The 17977-nt window shown below is 37.6% G+C and overlaps 1 protein-coding gene across 2 annotated transcripts in view; it reads right to left on the bottom strand.

Annotated features, from left to right (window-relative positions):
- Positions 1 to 2231: 2231 nt before the first annotated feature.
- ttc14 (tetratricopeptide repeat domain 14) overlaps positions 2232 to 17977 on the bottom strand; it is a 30399-nt gene continuing 14653 nt past the window's right edge. The window contains exons 7-12 of one of the 2 annotated variants that reach the window (XM_080185753.1): positions 17640 to 17711; positions 14863 to 14982; positions 13637 to 13759; positions 10269 to 10386; positions 6951 to 7051; positions 2232 to 4753 (exon numbers count right to left, since the gene is read on the bottom strand). In XM_080185753.1, the coding sequence (XP_080041879.1) occupies positions 3781 to 4753; positions 6951 to 7051; positions 10269 to 10386; positions 13637 to 13759; positions 14863 to 14982; positions 17640 to 17711 (1507 nt within the window). In that variant the 3' untranslated portion in view covers positions 2232 to 3780. The remainder of the gene's footprint in view (positions 4754 to 6950; positions 7052 to 10268; positions 10387 to 13636; positions 13760 to 14862; positions 14983 to 17639; positions 17712 to 17977) is intronic. The other variant, XM_080185752.1, reaches the window with a different exon arrangement.

The following is a 17977-nucleotide window of genomic DNA, read 5'->3' on the forward strand; positions in this document are numbered from 1 at the left end:
TTACAGTCAACGTAAAGTGTAATAGCAAATGGACTTCCATATAAAACATGAAAGAACAGTACAGCACAGAAACAGGTCTTTGGGCCCACCAAGTCTGCTGACACAGATGCCTCTCTAATATTTTCTTGCCTCTTTGTGGTCCATGTCCCTCTATTCCCTGCCTATTCATGTATTTATCCAGATGCCTCAAGAATCTGCTTCCAAAACCACCTCTGGTAGCACGTTCCAGGCATTCAACACCCTCTGAGAAGCTTGCCCCTTACATCTCTTAACTTTCCCCCTCTAATTCTCAATCAATGTACCCAAGTCACTGGCCCGTCAACCCTGAGAAAAAGTAGTACAACTCCAAGTGTGATTGCACCGCTCCTGTTCCTGAGTTCTATCCATTTGGTCTCACTGCATGATCCCACCAAGGTGTCCTCCCTCTGTATAACTGTAACATTCTCCCTGATCAGTAAAGCAACACCCCCACCTCTTTTATCACCCTCTCTATTTCACCTGAAGTATCTAAATCCGAGAATGCTAAGCTGCCAAACTGTCCTTCTTTCATCCAAGTCTCCATAATTGCCACAATTATGGAGGAAGGAATATATTTTGATAGAATAAGGATTCCACATGTAAATGGGTATCTAAATGGGGCAGAAGAGTGGGATCAGTGGATATGGGTACAGATACAGAAATACTAAAAATAGCAATGCCGGTTATTGAGAACATTAAAAGCTCAAAAAACAGATATGTTCATTTCTAAAGGGCCAGAATTGAAAAACAGAGAAGATACGTTAAACTTGTAGAGTCCTGAATGGATCACACTTGGGAAGACTGAATAATTCTGAACTGCATATTATAAAAAGGGTATAGAGGTCCTGCCGAAGGTTCAAAACAGATTTACTGGGATGATGTCAGAACTGAGGGGTCATGGGGCAATTCTGCCAGCCTGTTGCGCTTCTCTTAACATCTCAACAGGCCGGGAGACATCAGCGAAGCCCAGTTAGAGGGCTCCTTACTGGGTACCACAGCTTCTAAGAGTCTCTGACTCCAAGTGTTATGGAGTCATCAACTCTGCACTGGAAATCAACGTGGAGTGGATTTAAATATTGAAATTTGAATTTCCCTATCGTTAGTGGGCCTGGGACTGAAGTCACCAGGTCCGCTGGTGTCTCTCCCCATCCTCATCAGGAGTGGCTCTCTCAAGTGGGGTTCCCACTAATGGGAACAGGTGCCCCACCCCACTGGAGAGAAGAGGCTATGGAGGCTCTCCTGGAAAGTTGTGGGTAAGCGGTGGTGCCTTGGGCAATGCTAGCCTGGCGCCCTGGTACTGCCCAAGGGATAAACTGCTAATGCTCAAGGGGCACTGTGGTACTGCCCAACAGGCACTGGACAGAGCCAAGGGTTCAGGGCCTATAGGGGTTATCAGTAGGGGTGGGGGTTTCTCTGCCACTCTGCATTGGGATCAGTGGCAAAGGATATGGTGGTTGGGGGTGGGGGGCAGACACTGGGGCTTGGCTTGTCTGGGGACACCTGGGAGGTCAGTGATGAGGGGCCAGCAATGCGACGCCACTACTTATGCACCTCTGTCTGACAGATCAGCGCATGTGCAGTGGCCCACTCAGCACTGCTGCCGGTCTCTCCAGCAAGAATAGGCCCTGCCCTCAGGTTTTTGAAGTGAATCACACTAAGGCAATCTGCAGTGCTTAGAGTATCGGAGATTCATTCTGAAAATCCCACAAAAAATAAATCGGCAGGAGTTACTCCAGTTTTCAAGTGAGTTCGGCACTTAAAATGTTTTGGGAGAATTGCCCCTACACCCCCCTCAACATCTACATAGAAGACTGAGCATTTATTTCCTCTAGAAATAGGAAGAGTAAGGCATGATCTAATCGTGTCTAAAAGGATTTTTAAAAAGTTTCCATTTGTGGTCAAAATCAAAACAGGTCATAAAGATAGGATAGAGACTAATAGAAATAGCAGGGAATTCAGAAATCTCTTTACCTCCAGAGTCTATTGAATATGGAACACATCAGGAATGTTGAGGCGAATAGCATAGAAGCATTATATAAAACAAGGGAGAATGGAATGGAAGGAAATGTTGATGGGGGAAGGCGGGGGGCGGGGGGGGGGGGGAGGCAGCTTAAGTGAGACATACATACTAGCATGAGTAAGTGGGGCTAACTGGCCTGTTTCTGTGCTGTAAATACTTTGTAAACACTGGTGAAGTATTGGCTCATACCAAGTTTACCACAAAAATATACTCTGTTTGCAATCACCAAGTGTTTTAAACTGAAAAACTATGAAGTATAGTTGAATGAACTTCTACTGCTCACAATGAGCAGAAATGATGGCTTGTGTTTTTTGTTAGTTATTAAGTTCACTGCAATGATGGTTTTATTGTGCATTCCAAATGTTCCAAATGACATTTCACACTAGAGATGATTCCACAGGTCCCCAAAATCGCAGTACTAATGATCATAAAATGAAAGACGGAAACATTTTTTTATTATTTGTTTTTATATGGCTGTCATCATTATCACACATTAAGTGTCGTTTTTGATTTAACAGTCCATTTTGGCAAGTAAACTTTTAACAGAGTACGGTCTGCATCACAAGAATGCTATAATACAATAAAAAGTTAATCCACCCAAAGCAAAGTGTGACATTGTAGGGCCACTTATACACCTATAACTAACAAAGGATCAAATATGATTGATGTTGGAGTATATATACTTTAATAAGGCAACCAGTAATTTTAAAGTATTTACTTCTCAGGATGCAGTACAACTACCAAGTTAGGACTTATTACAAGCGTAAAATCAAAATTAAAATTTGTGGCACATTACTGGAAAATGACAAAACGTTTTTAAGACATGGCGTGTGCAGAAAAAGTACTGCTTTTTAACTCTCACTTCCATTCTTCTCCAGCTCCTCTTTCATTCTGCCACTACACTCAGCAAGGCCATTATGGGCATTTTTCTATCCCATGCTCTTGAATACGTGACATGAACATGGATAAGTGGTAAGCTCGAAAGTGCACCATGCCTAATATTCCATAGCAAGTCACGGTATAATTACAATTCACCTTTCTCATGGGTGATTTATTTACCAACACCCACCTCATCATCCACCCCCAACTCCAACCACACAATTCTCCAAATCAGTTGTGACTGATATATACATCTTTTACCTACCTTTCTTCCCTAACCTAGAATGTCACCAATAATATACTCTCAATCTTCATATTTGTTGCTTTTTTTAAAAAAAAATGTTCAGGTGAGTTTCCCCAGTACAGCTTGGAGGATGCTGCTGCTTAACAATTTTACAAAAATATTGCCAGCTACAATTGCCTGTCTATCTCTTGTGCTTTTTAAAACCCACACATGCCACTATCAGACACTACATAATAGCTACTTTTTAAACAATGCTAACCCCAATATTCAATCCAACACTAACATACCACATTTAAAACCAATTCAAAGGAAAGCATGCAGACATATAATTAGAGCGAATACTAACCTTTTCTTATTGATCACTGCAATAGCTGACAACATAAATATGTAAAGAAATTATTAAGCAACTTAAAGAATTCACAATGTGCTAAGAAAATGTATAGCAAATAAGAAAACTTATATCTGTGCAATCCAATAAATAATACTTCATGCTTTATGTTAGATCTTTTAAAAAAATAATCAGTGGATTAATTGCTCTTGTTTTTTTTTAAAAATGCATCCAACTTTCTTTCACAAGGATACTGGACAACAAACATGAAAAATATGCCACAATGGCAACTTATTTGTGTTTCTGCTTACATTTCCCTCCATGTTCTTTCCCTTTCTCAAACTCTTCAATCTGACTGAATATTTCCAGCAGATTTTGAGGCATGCTTTTCACTGCCTTTCCTTGAGCAGAATTATGATTATGAGGGTTATCTTTGGAATCCTCCTTCTTATCTTCCCTGTAAATACTACTTTCACTTTCCTCTTTCGAATCCTGGTAGCTAGCACCACTTTCATATATGTAGTCCTTTCTACCATCTCCACTTTTCCCAAAATCATGTCTCTTATCCTTACTAGCAGAATTACTTAACCAGGAATTTTTTCTTTCATGTTGATATCTGTCACCTGACAGATGTGAATATTCTAATCCTGAAGATCCAGAGTAGTTCCTGTTGCTTTTATCACACTTTTTGCTGCTATATTCATTTCCAAATTCATATTCTTGAACCCGTTTCCTAAATTTGTCTTGGTCATTTGATATTTTGTCACACAATTCCCTGCCTTTATCTACTTTGTGCCATTTATCGTATTGGCTCCAGCTATCCTGAGTTCTTGAACTATATGAAGAGTCTCTGCTATCCTCCGACCTACCTCCAAGAGGATCTAACACTTCAACCGATGAAGAAGAAATTGAACAGTACCTTTTTTTCTCCAAGATCTCTGACCACTGGTCTACTGAACTGTCATTTTTTTCCAGCAATTTTGCTACTTCCTGTTTCTGATTCAGAAAAGAAGCTGAAGTATCAGCTGGAGGAGTATACCATTCTTTCTTACTGTTGTGTGAATGATGAACTTTCTCATCACATGAACTCTTACTTAAGCGCCTCTTCTGATTGCGTGAGGAATCAGAATGTTTCCTCCGTCGCTTCTTTGTTGATTTGCGTTTCCTAAAACGTTCAGGTGACGATGACGAAGTAGACCATGATGAAGATTCTGAAGAATCGGTTGAAGATGATGATGTTGATTGCTTTCTTTTTTTCTTCATCCTGAAAAGAAATAAAACAGATTATAAAATTGACATGATTCAGAAGCAAAAGTTGTCATTTGTGTTCAATGTTCATGTTGTTACTTTCAATACTGTTGAAAGTAGATATCGCTGACATTAGCACCCAAGCCAATAATGTCTGGATAAAAAGTAGCCACTGTTAAGCTAGAAGATGTTCACTAAAGTTGGAATTTCAGTAAGTTGTACAATATGTAGAATGAAGATTTAACTTCATTTGAGAACAGATTTCCAAGATAGGCAAGAACTGGTTTAAAAATGTTGTGTCCAACAGATCTGAGAACCAAGCCTCTAGTAATAGAATTGACAACACTCCAATCAACTAAAGGCATTAAATGATATAAAGGAAAATCTAAATTCCACAAGAAGGCTTGCATGCCACAAAGCTATTGGTAGGAAAGTAGGATAAAGATCCTGTGCTGTCCGTTTCATACATGATCAAATTTGTGTCCAAGAACAGATAGCACATTATAAGTCTACGTCCAAAAGATGTGCTGGTCAGGTGCTTTGGCCATGCTAACTTCTCCCTCAGTGTACCCGAACAGGCGCTGGAGTGTGGCGATTAGAGGATTTTCACAGCAACTTCATTGCAGTGTTAATGTAAGCCTTATTGTAACACTAATAAATTAACTTAAAACTTCTGATAACATAGATCAATACTTTCCAGGCCATTGCAGTCTGCTGTTAAAAATAGTTAAGTCTCAGCTTAATGTTCTTTCACTTTAACATTGGTAGGTTAACAGGTCCTGTGAATCTCACCGAGCATCTTGTGATTCATTTTGACATAATTTCCCATGTGGCCTGATTGATACCATTTTAGAGTGGCCACTTCCACTTTCTGACCCTTTGACTTGCGCCTCTGCCCATGCCTAACCCACCCTCATCGCTTTCCATGCATGAATTTACAAAATTCAAATCCAATCCAAAATTGGAACTCAGATTGTGAAAATCTGGGTTCCAATAATGCACAAGTGCCAAGCAGGAGCTGTTATAATGGGATGTTGTTTTTATTAGATGACTGTTAAAACTATTCCTTCTGCGATGTCACTCATGTCCAGAACAACCACTCACAGTAGGGACTCCGGAGAGGGAAGTAACAAGCAGGAGCATTTAAGAAAACAAAACATTCGTTATGACAGGCTCAGCTGGGCACTTCTGCACTTTCACAGCTCCAGAGCAGATCTGGATATTAAACATTCAAAGGGAAGCTGTGAACGGATGGGTTGGGCACAGGGAAAGTTGCAAGTCAGAGGGTTGGGCATGGGGAGAGGCTGGCTTGGGAAGCAGGTCTGACAGTGAACAGGAGGCACTGCAAGTAGAAAAATACATTTTCAAACTTATTTTAAAAGTTATTTAAATGTAAAATAATTACAGGGTACAATGTTTTAATTTTTTTTCTGATTAAAAAAGAGTCCCATAGAACCTATTAATTGCTATGAGAGCTTATTTTCGCTTTGTTATGCTATTAAGGAACTCAACCACAACTTTAAGTGAGGACTTAGTGTAACTCATTTGGAGTGTGCTTTTAAAGAAGAACCAGCAGTAAATTTAATCTTTTGGAAATACCTTTCAAAATAAACAAAGTAGAAGCATTTTAGAATTAAAAGACTTGCAAGGAAGACCCAAGGCAGGATTACAATTTGCAAACAGCACCACCATCTGTGACACAATCCAATCTTTTGGACTCAGCCTCATAGCTGCTCTATGTTGCGCGATGTTTTATAAATGCTTATAGTCACCTGCACAAAATATACCTTGGTATCTGCCATTCACAATGATAATTTGAGTTAAGTAACTTGAAAACACCAGCCAAAGTAAAACATAAATATTTGAATAGATTTTAAATCCCACCTCTCTTGATCCAAGGAAGGCACAAGAAGTCTCACAACACCAGATTGAAGTCCAACAGGTTTATTTGGTAGCACAAGCTTTTGGAGTGCTGTCCCTTCATCAGGACTAACCTGAAGGGTCAGCGCTCCGATGAAGGGACAGTGCTCCAAAAGCTCGTGCTGTTAAATAAACCTGATGGACTTCAACCCGATGTTGAGAGATTTCTTAGTGTGCCACTCCAGTCCAACGCCGGCATCTCCACATCATGGGATCCAAAGAAGCGTCAATTTACCTCATTTTCTGGCAAAGCGTCATACAACTGCACATCTACTCTCAAATGAGAAAATTACCTCTTTTCTTCTTTTAACAGCTTACGCAATTTCTCTGCACTTGACACCTCGATTGTTTTTTCCTCTTCTCTAGATTCTTTTTCTTTCTTTTCAAGCGATTTCTTTTATGCCCAGTCATCATGAAATTGCGGCAGAAATTTGATTTAGTTTTCAGTCAGCAACACCATTGATCATATTTGTATCCAGAAAACCGTGTCACATTACCAGTTTTAAAAGATGAAAGGTTTATCATGTTAATCACCATTTATATATTATGTATATATTGTATAAGGATTGTATAATTTAGATATATTTTGTCAACAATTGGGGAACACAAAGTGGCAATGAAAAGACATTAAATTCATTTAAAGCAGCAATAGAGAAGTAAAAATAAGAAGGAAAGACAAATCAGGAACACATGATGGTAAGGAGATGGCAGTGACACATGAGGAAGTTTAACATTATAACAATAGAAAAAGCAAAGGATAGCATATCAACATATAGCAATTAAAACAGGAAAATACAAAGTTAACCAATATGGCAATCCAAAGAAAGCACAAGGTTCAAATCACAAAAATAGCAAAGCAAGGGAATTATTGAATATTCACAAATTTAATGATCAATTCAAGCAAAGGTTTTGTACAATTTACCAAAAGATATTTTTTATTTTTGCCAAAGTCACCGTACATCACCAGTTGTTCCCCAATGACCAAAGTACAAACCAGGATTGTGCAGTAGAATCCAGTTCAGATCAGGTATGGTATGTAATGAATTTCAGCAGCCAAGACCCCAGAAAGAAAATGCACACAAAAACAAAACAAGGGAAAAAATAATCAGTAATGCAAGAAAATTCTTAACCAGCATATATTATCAAAATGAAAATAGCTCATATAAAATAAAGTTAAAAGTTTAAGTTCTTCCTGCCAATAATTTTCACAGAAATGTTGGCAATAGTGCAAAATATGGAAATCTGTTTATGTTTTCACAAAACTTAATTAAAATTCAAGAAATTTCATGCACATTAAAAGTAACATTTTCTAGGGAGTAAGATATGGGAGTGTGGCAACAAAGGAGCTTTGTAACATTTGAGAAGTGGAAGCCTACAAGTTTTCAAACCATACCCTAAATAACAACCAACAAATCTGCTTGTGAGGGCAATCTGTGAAAAGGCTTCTGGAAAGCTATCTAAAAATCTTAAAAACCTTTTTAGTCACTCTTAAAGGATTGGCCGATTAAGATATTTTGGCGATTAAACTTATGCACATTAGCAGTGGTTTGAAAGATGTGAAATTGACCCGTAATGGTAAAGCAGAGATTGAAAGTGGAAATGCCACAGAACAAGATCTCCATTTTATAAATCTGATAAGTTCAATCTTAAAGTATCTTCTGATGTTAAAAGAACCATTTCAATAGCTCTTCAGATACATTTAACATGAAAACATCCAAAACCTATCAACTTTACGACACTATAAAACATACACCATTGCGAAGTCTTTTTAAACTCTGCCAGTATGATAAGATAGATTATGCTTGATTACAATTTGCTTATCAAAATAGAATTTGTTTTTCTGAATTCCCTTTAATTTTCCTACTCCATATTGTTAAGAGCTTGTAGGCACTTTACTAGGAGGCCATACATTTCAGCCAACCACCAGGGGGTAATTGTCACTGGTTCTCAAATTTGTCCTCGTTTAGTGAAACAGCTACCCATGTTTATCACGATCAAGATTTTAAAAAATTCATTCATGGCACGTGGACGTCGCTGGCTGGCCAACATTTATTGCCCATCTGTATTTGGCCTTGAAGGGCAGTTGAGAGTCAACCACATAGCTGTGGCTCTAGAGTCACATGTAAGCCAGACCAGGTAAAGGTGGCAAATTTCCTTCCCTAAAGGACATTAGTGAACCAGATGGGTTTTTTCAACGATCAACAAATATTTCATGGTCATCAGTAGTTTCTTAATTCCAGATATTTTTTATTGAATTCACATTTCACCATCTGCCATGGTGGGATTTAAACCTGGGTGCCCAGGGTTTAGCTGAGTTTCTGGATTAATAGTCCATCAATAGTCTAGGAATGTCAATTTCTCCACAAATTAACTGTTGGATCACAAACAAAATGCTGTGCAATGACACCCATAAATTTACAGGCCATAAAATAAACAATGAAACTATTATGACAACATTTATATGCTGGAGAATTGGTCCAGTCCCTTAAGATCTTAATTCTCTAGTTATGTTGCAATTACTTTATGAAGTATTATTTTGCAGACACTTGAAAAAAAAGTTCTGGAACTATTTAGGTCTGACAGAATTTACGTGATATCAGCACCGACTTGATTTTATGGAAGATTTTGAGTATATCTAATGTTGTAGAAGTCTAAACAACACAAAACAATTTTAAGTTTCCAAAATAAGCGAAGCAAGATTAAGTGCTAATTGTTCTAAGAAACTGAATTCCAACTTGTTTTCCAGGGGTTTATTGCTAAATTGTCCCTTAGTGTCCCAAGATGTGTAGGTGAGATGGTTTGGCTATGATAAATGTATGCAGTTACAGGGATTGGGCAGGGGCTAAAATACAGAAGCTCAGAATAGCCTTGAAGAAAACCTTCAACACTGCTACGTTTAATGTTTGGATCACAATGGAAAAACAAAGTAGCAAAATGTTTCAAGACAATATTAACTTAACAATGGAGAAGTGCCTAACAAAGATCAAAAAAATCAGAGTTGAGGCCAGCCGTCGTGATTGTATCAAATAGCAGGGCAGGCTTGAAGGGCCTGACAGCCGATTCCTGCTTCTTTTGTTCTTATGAGGTACTGGAGTTTGAAAGTATTAGCCATTTTGAGATTATAACTTGAAATGACATTCCTCTTTAAATAAACAGTAAAAATTACATTACAAAATGAGGCACACTCATTCTTTTATGGGCTACTACTTCAGCAAACTTGAATGCATCTTCCAGAGTTCAACATCACTGACTTAATGACTGGGAATCTTGTACGTAAGAGTTGATAAACAACATCCCTTCCAAAAAATCCTAATCGAAGCTAGTCATGAAGAACTGCTCAGGTTCAAACTTGACCAACGTAATATTACATTCTCTCACTTAGTGAAAACTCACCTCCGTGGATGGCCCAAGAGGTGGTCTGGAGTTTACCATGTGGTACGTAATAGGCCTGTACCCCATATCTCACCAGTCCATATTTCAACACGAGCACATCACACAAACGTGTCATTTCTTCTAGTTAATATGGTGGAATATCCTGTAGGTCTCTACTGAGTGAGGCACATATCAAACAGCAGTAAAATTATAAGCAAAAACTGAACCCAGTAAATCACCTGCATGTGTTTCCTTAATTTCTGTAAAGCTTCTTCTGCCTCACTGAAAGTCTCATCGAGCTTCAGTGCTTTTTTATAACAATTCTCAGCATTTGCCAACTTTTCTTCTTCTTCTAACCTGTTGGAAGATTTTTAAGAGCCATCAGAAAGTGGTCACACTCAAATTCTTTCCCGAATACAGAATTTCATAAAACACCGACCAAGCAAGCAAGATACAATCACCAAAACAGCAGCTCCAATCTGCAAAGACACCACAGCAAACTAAATTTCACTCTATTCCTATGCAGAGCCATTGGAGAGATCCCAAAATGATTTGAGGTCATTGGGATAATTAATACCATAACTCCAAATGTTGATACATTTCTTCCCAAAAAAATCCCAGGCCTCATCCTTTAATTCTCCTTATACCACATAGGTTTGGTACTTGCATGCTTTGAAAATTATAAGATATTGCCCTCTCTGCTACTTTCTGTTGGGAGGTGTAAAAAAAAGTTAGCTCAGTAATGCTGCCTACAGTGAATCTACATGGTGATTTTTTTGCCCCAGACAGCAGACAAGAGCCCAGTTTATGGCAAAGCTCCAGGTCACAATCATGGTAAATCTGATGCTGGTTCAGGTGTCTGGAAATACTTAAATGCATTCAAGTGGAAACAGAACATGTTATCAAGCAGGAAGATCAAGAGTTGTACTCGGTCAGACAGCAAGATAAACAGCATATGGAGGGCCACAGTAATAGGGCTGAGGACAAAATTTCAATGCCCACAACCATTCACTAGTCAGAAATTCACAACCTGCTTTCATTGTTGAAACAGCTGTAGCTATGCCAATTATCTCTGAAGAAAGTAAATGAAGTCCCTAATTGACTAAGTAAAATTGGTGCGAACATGACTAGTTATTCAAATAACAGTATTCCACCTTAGCCCAAGTCAAAGTTCAGATTTGTCCCAAATAGTCGAATGTTGACAGAACTGTCAAACCAGCAAAAATAGAATATATTAATTTATTTCTTATTACTGTCACAAGTAGGCTTACATTAACACTGCACAAGACAAAAAGGAAAAGAAGCCAGAAAGGTTAACTAACTGAAAGTGCATGGGAAGGAAAAATAACATTGTTCTCTTCATTTCTTCTTCGCAACTGATGATATTTTTGTTAATCAACACCAATGTTATGGAAAAACTTAATTTTTAAACATGTAAATTTTTTGGTAGCATCCATCATATATCTTTTGGTTGTGATTACAATAAAAATATATAATCCAAACTGTTAAATTTCAGGTATTGCTGATGTTGGTTTCGTCATATTGGATTCTGAGAAATTATATCATTTCACATTTTAACGTATACAAGTTTTTTTTAAGTCAGAGGGAGTGTGGTATATTGCAATATCTGAGCATTCTGTTATATGGCCTTCTCCATTGCCCTCTGTGTTGGGGAGATGTAAATAAAGTTAGTTCAATTATGAATCCCCGTGGTGAGTTTTTCATCAGTGCAATGCACAATATTTGGTTGCATTGCTTGGTGGTACAGAACTTGAGTATTTCTGATAAAGGAGATAGGCTGTTGAAGCCTTTCACCTTGTACTCATCTGGACATGTGCAAGAATACCAAATTTTAAAGGGAAAAACAATTTATACAGCGAAAAGATGCTGACTGGGAAGTTGATCAAGGCATTGCCATGAAGAATGCATCAGGGACTTATTGTCCCCGGGATCTTGCTTACTTCAAAAAAGCTCGATGCCTGAGGTTCCTCCGTATAAATATATGTAGCTTCTGGCAAGTGTAAGTGACCCACATTACCTGCCTCAGTGATATTAATTTTGTTGTTAGTGCAATTCTTAGCACAGTCAGGATTGTTCAAGTGCTATCCAATCATGGAATCACATCCAATGTTAGATTTTTTACAATAATTTCATTGCAGTGTTAATGTAAGCCGACTTATGATACTAATAAATAAAGTTAAACCTAAAACATGTTTGCAAGCATGGACCTGTTAAGTACAGTAGGTACTCTGCATATTGTGTCCTGTCCTCTACAAGCAAAAAAAAAGTCCAGACATTTTATCTATTTTGAAATAACCAAAAACCTGGCACTTAATAGTTCTGATGCATTCGCCATGGCAACACCTCAACCACAGTCAACCTGTTAGCCAATTTATGCATTTTATTCACAAAGTATGAACTGCTATTTGTTTTTTCAGCCAAATCTGGTTTCTTTTCTCCCCCTTTCTCAAAGCTCAAGTGCAAAGAAATTACAATTATTGTTTCAAAGTTTAAAAAAAAATTGCCACAAACTTAAAAAAAAATGATGGTAACCATTGAATCTTTCAATACTTTATCATGAAAAGTACTGATGAATAGCGAGACACAAAGGAGTATTTAATTGCATGTTGTAACATTCATCACAGCATACATCATGGGGAAGCAGGTAATTAGCGAATCAAGTAGCATAGAACAGATCTAATAAATTATTCCATTGTCGCCACATCAAAGATTCAACAACAACAAATGGTCGAGAAAAAAATTAGTTCTAGTCACTAATTATTCAAATCAAAAATGATCATGACCTGGCAACTAAGTTCAAATTTTAATGTCGTCTGGTGCCAACTTCTACCTTTACAAATTCACACACCAACATTTTATGATAGAAACTGCCAATGCAAATTTGTTTCATTATAAAAGCATGGCACAGTGGCTAACACTGCTGCCTCAGTGCCAGGGTGCCAAGTTCAATTCTTACCTCAGTTCATAGCCTGTGTGGAGTTTGCACATTCTTCCCATGTCTGCATGGGTTTCCTCTGGGTGCTCCAGTTTCCTCCCACACAAGATGCGCAGGTAAGGTTGACTGACCATGATAAATTGCTCTTTAGTGTCAGTGTGACTAGCATGGGGTAAATACATGGGGTTACGGGGAAAGGGTTAGGCCTGGATTGTTGTCGGTGCAGACTCAGAGGGCCAAATGACCTCCTTCTGCACTATAAGGATTCTATAACCCATCTGTTTCTATGATTACATCCGCCAACCATGATGGTACCGTAATTCCTGTTTGCTTTTATACACATTTCCCAGCTACTCAGGCTCCAGTGCTAAGAGCTCCAATGCTGGAACCAATTCTACTTTTCCACTTGTCAAAGTGGGATAACCTTTACTGCTTGATTATGAAAATTACAAAATTAAAGGTACTATATAAAAATAAGTACAGAATGTATGCGATTAGATGGAAAGTAATTACATGCCTGTGCTGTAGTCAAATTAACCCACCCTTTCATCAAACCCACTTCTCATCGGAACTGTATGTTTTGACTTCTTGTATACAATGCCATGAGAAATTGGTTTTATTAAATAGAAGCATGCTGTATTCAACACTTACTGGCCTCCTCTTTCCACTAGAGTTTGACAGAGATATTTCTTTGCATTCCTATGTGTCGGACATGTCTCCAAAGCCAAATCAAAGTCAGAAATAGCTTTGTTTAAACTCCCTTTTGTTGCATAACTGAAACAAAAAAGGAAAGAATTGTTAACAGGGTCCATGTAGATGGGCATTAATTGATGAATTAATCTCTAATCTCACATCTTAAGTTAAAATATTTTAAGAAATGAAAGGCATGTGGAGAAGTGCTTCCAGTTATTTGGACTGTCCAATTAATATGAGTCAAATAGCATAGTTTCTTCTGGCAGAGATTTAACCAAAACTATTACTTTAAATTAAATGGTAAATTCCTAACAGCATAACACGAGTGAAATACACATCAGCGTTATACATAAATCAAAGAATTATTCTCCAAACATTGTAAAGATTGGGAAAGAATTTATATGCCACTCACAGCATGATTTGTCTCACCACCATTATAGAAAAACTAGAAACCAAACTATGTGCACTGTTATAATTTGTTTTCCATCCCTAACCTTCCTCACCTGGAGGACAATTCATACAAAGTATGGCTCTGTTGCCCTACATTTTATGGCAAGTTTTAGTGGACTACAGAGCAGTGAAATCACACCTGAAGCAAATTTCATTTTCACTCATGTACATGTTCCAAACAAGATCATGAAGTAGCAATTCGAAGTAGAAATGCTAGCCCACCTAAAGCAGAGACACCACTGCTAATTATAAAACTCCTGTGTTATTCTGACTGGAAAGTAGCTAAGTCGGCACAGAGCAGTGATCAAGTACGGTACATTCATGGTCTGCATGGCTTGCCACAACACTATGATCCCTGTGATGCCTAAGAAGTCTTAACTGCATTAAGATCAATACATACAAACAAATGCTGCGCACACAACACACACAAAAATAGAAGAATTAGCAGAAGTAGGCTATTAGGTATCTCGAGCATGACCTGCCGTTTAATAAGATCATGGCTGATCTGATTGTGGCCTCAAATTCAATGACTCAGCCTCCAATGCTCTCTAGGTAGGGGAATTATACAGAGTAACGACCCTTTGAGCAATAAATTTCTCCTTCTCATATCTTAAATAGGAGATGCCCAATTTTTAAAATGTACACCCACAAGGGGAAACATCCTCTCAGCATCTGCCCTATCAAGTCCCCTTCGGATCTTACATGCAATAGCATATAATCTATCACATACTTACAGAGCACCACGAGCCACCAGAGCTTCAACATTATTACTGTCAATTTCTAAAGCTTTGTTGTATTCATTCATGGCATCTACATGACGACCTGCCTTAAAATGTTCCACCCCAGCCTTGACACTGTGGGAAAAAAAGAATAAATCTAAGTTAGTGCAGAATCAAATATTTAACTTATTTCTTCAAAATGTTTCACATAAAACTCAAATTTTTTCCCTGACAACGCTGACACATTTCATCAGCAGCACTTTGAAGAATATTCAATGACTAATAAATATTACAACAATGTTTCTAGCATAAAAATATATATGCACTGAATGCATGAATACAAGGGTAAAATACTAAGGACAATGGACACTATCAATCTTCCTAAGCTACATTCACAGAGACTGAAGATCCGAGAAGTGCTACATCACCAGCTTACCAAGACCAGCCTTAAATAAGATTAAGAAAGAATCTATTCTCTGCTAGATGCAAGGGCTTTATGTAAAATGCCTTTGGGTAGTGTTCACCTAGTTGATAGCCATTACGTGCCGTGGGTTTTTCAACTAGAGGAATGAATAATATAAACATTAATATGATATTTAATCTAGGGTACCTCAGAATTGGACAACTAGATTACAGTCCATTTAAAATTGCTGTTAACTGAGATTGAACTTTTTAAAAGATACTTTTATTGCTAAATTCAAATCTCTCAGTTTGAATCATAGGTTAATTCAGATTCCATCCTAAATAAATTGACTAGTTTAATCTTGGTTCAAGGAGGCCAGACCAAGTTTCCCAAGCTATTCTACGATTAACTATTGTCTAACATTCTGGAAAAGATAAACAATCTGAAACTACCCTCCTTCTGCATCATCTATGACTTTAATTGCAAACCAGAATACAGTATAATCAAAATGAGGCCCAGAAGTAACTTTCCCACAGAAAGTGCAAGCAACTGGATACATGATAAAGTTCTTGACATTTGTAACTTTTAAATAATGTCCAGTTTCTAAGACTAATTATAGTTTTCACTGAAAAAGTTCAAAATAGAAAAAGGTAAAGCAGCAGCAAAGTACATCAATCTGGCATGAACATTACTGAACAAAAAGTTGCTCTGACTGTGAATTCCAAAAACATGCAATTTTCGTGTGGTGTCACTATTCTTCCTGTAATGTACAGAAGCAACAAAAAGACGTGGATAATGGCTGTTCCCCCCCACCCCGCCAAAGACACACAAGCACTGCATTCTAATACAAGCGATAGAAGCAACGCACACCAGTCACAATAGCAATTCTACACAATGCTAAGAAAATGGTCAATACCGATGAAATTCTGCAAGATACCGAATGTATTGCAGGCAGGAATCAAACCATATTTAGTGTATCTTGTGAAATGACTGAATTGCACATCTCTTCAGAGCTCAAGTTGAGATCATAGACACTAATATCCTTTAATATCTGTTTTGATTCCTAATTACTGTAAGAGTTCCTGCAGTATTTTGAATTTTAATTAAAATTGTTTAGTTCCAAATGTTGGGACAAAGTTTTTCTGTTAAAATAACCAATTCAAATTAGGAGTAGACTGCATAATTGTCATCAAGAATGAGACAAGAATAAGCTATTATAAACCTCAACCACCTCCAAACTCACCAATGAACAGGGCATTAAATTCCACCTTATTGGGTGTAATATCTTGGAATTTGACACAATTACTCACCTCAAAAAACTGAACCAGTTTGGTCTATTCCAGGATAGTGCAAACTGAATATCTTCCACAAAGGGAATGAGCTTCTTGGGCTTTCTTTCCTGCTTAATTTGTGTATTCTTAGGATTCATCACAAAAATTGGCAATCTCACACAAGAAATCATTATGATAGCTGGTGTGATAAATGGAAATATTATACTAGGTAATGTTTACAGGTTGATAAAAAAGTCCATTATTTGGGATACAGTAGAGACCAGGTTGTGCTGCCCTTGACTTAGGCAGGTTTGATTAGGTTAATGGAATAGTGTTCTTTTACCAGATAGCTTCTCCTCTGATGAGCACAAAATTGCAACTAAAATTTAAAAGCTATCGTCAGTAAAGTAAAATCAAATAATGAAAAGATTAACCCCCCCACCCCTCATCTGAACCAACCAAATTTTAAGAAGTGCGATGGATGCAGAAGAATAATGGGTTTATTATTAAATGCAGTCTCATCAGAATAAGTATTAAAAATTTAATTATGTTAGCATAAAATTAGCATTTTACATGCTTGAAATTGAATTATTCTGCATTATGATGGTAACAATTCAGGTAGCTTCCTATTTTAAATGTATTACTCCTCACAAGAACCTGTCTTTCCTTTGCTTCCAAGAGTTGTTCTAATGCCATAGGTTACAGGAGTGAGTCAAACATTCATGAGATTTTAAAGAAAACAGACATTTTGCACTGCAATCCCTCATATGCAACATCAACAATGGGCAGACAGGTCTGCATTCCGTCTGCCCATTCGAAATATTACACGAGTTGAGTTGGACTGTACATTTGCTCCCAGATGATCTATAAGCAACAGTCCTAAAACATGACAGCAAGGAATAACCAAGAACGTCAGGTTTCATTGTACTAGATCTCAGGCTACAATCAGAATATTTTGTAACCAAACAACTAATTTACTAAAAATGGGTTTTTGCTTATCTCATTGGCATCAAACCCACAATAAATTTGTTACCTACTTTAAAATTAACTAGGCAGTGGAATCACAATTACGATTTTACTTTTCAGTCTTTTAAGTTAACGAGAATGTAAATACATACCACTTTAATGCCCAAGATGCTGACTGTTTCTTCCTTAAAGCTGCAGCATAATCATCCCCTACAAAGTTTTTGCTGTTAATAAAAGGAAAGGATCATCAGACTTCATACTTGATAGTAATAGCCATACTAGTTCAGAGTATGAGGTAAATACTACCATATTGGTTTGGAAGTAGTCAAATTGGCTGAGTGAGTGGACAAGGACCTGGCAAATGGAGTATAACGTTAGCAAATGTGAGGTTACCCCCTTTGGTAGAAATAATAGTAGGAGGGAATATTATTTAAAGGGCGAAAAGCTGCAGCATGCTACGATGCAGAGGGACCTGGGGATCCTTGTGCAC

Source organism: Carcharhinus amblyrhynchos, chromosome 3, assembly GCF_965287045.1.
Source record: "Carcharhinus amblyrhynchos chromosome 3, sCarAmb.v2.hapA, whole genome shotgun sequence".
NCBI lineage: Eukaryota > Metazoa > Chordata > Chondrichthyes > Carcharhiniformes > Carcharhinidae > Carcharhinus > Carcharhinus amblyrhynchos.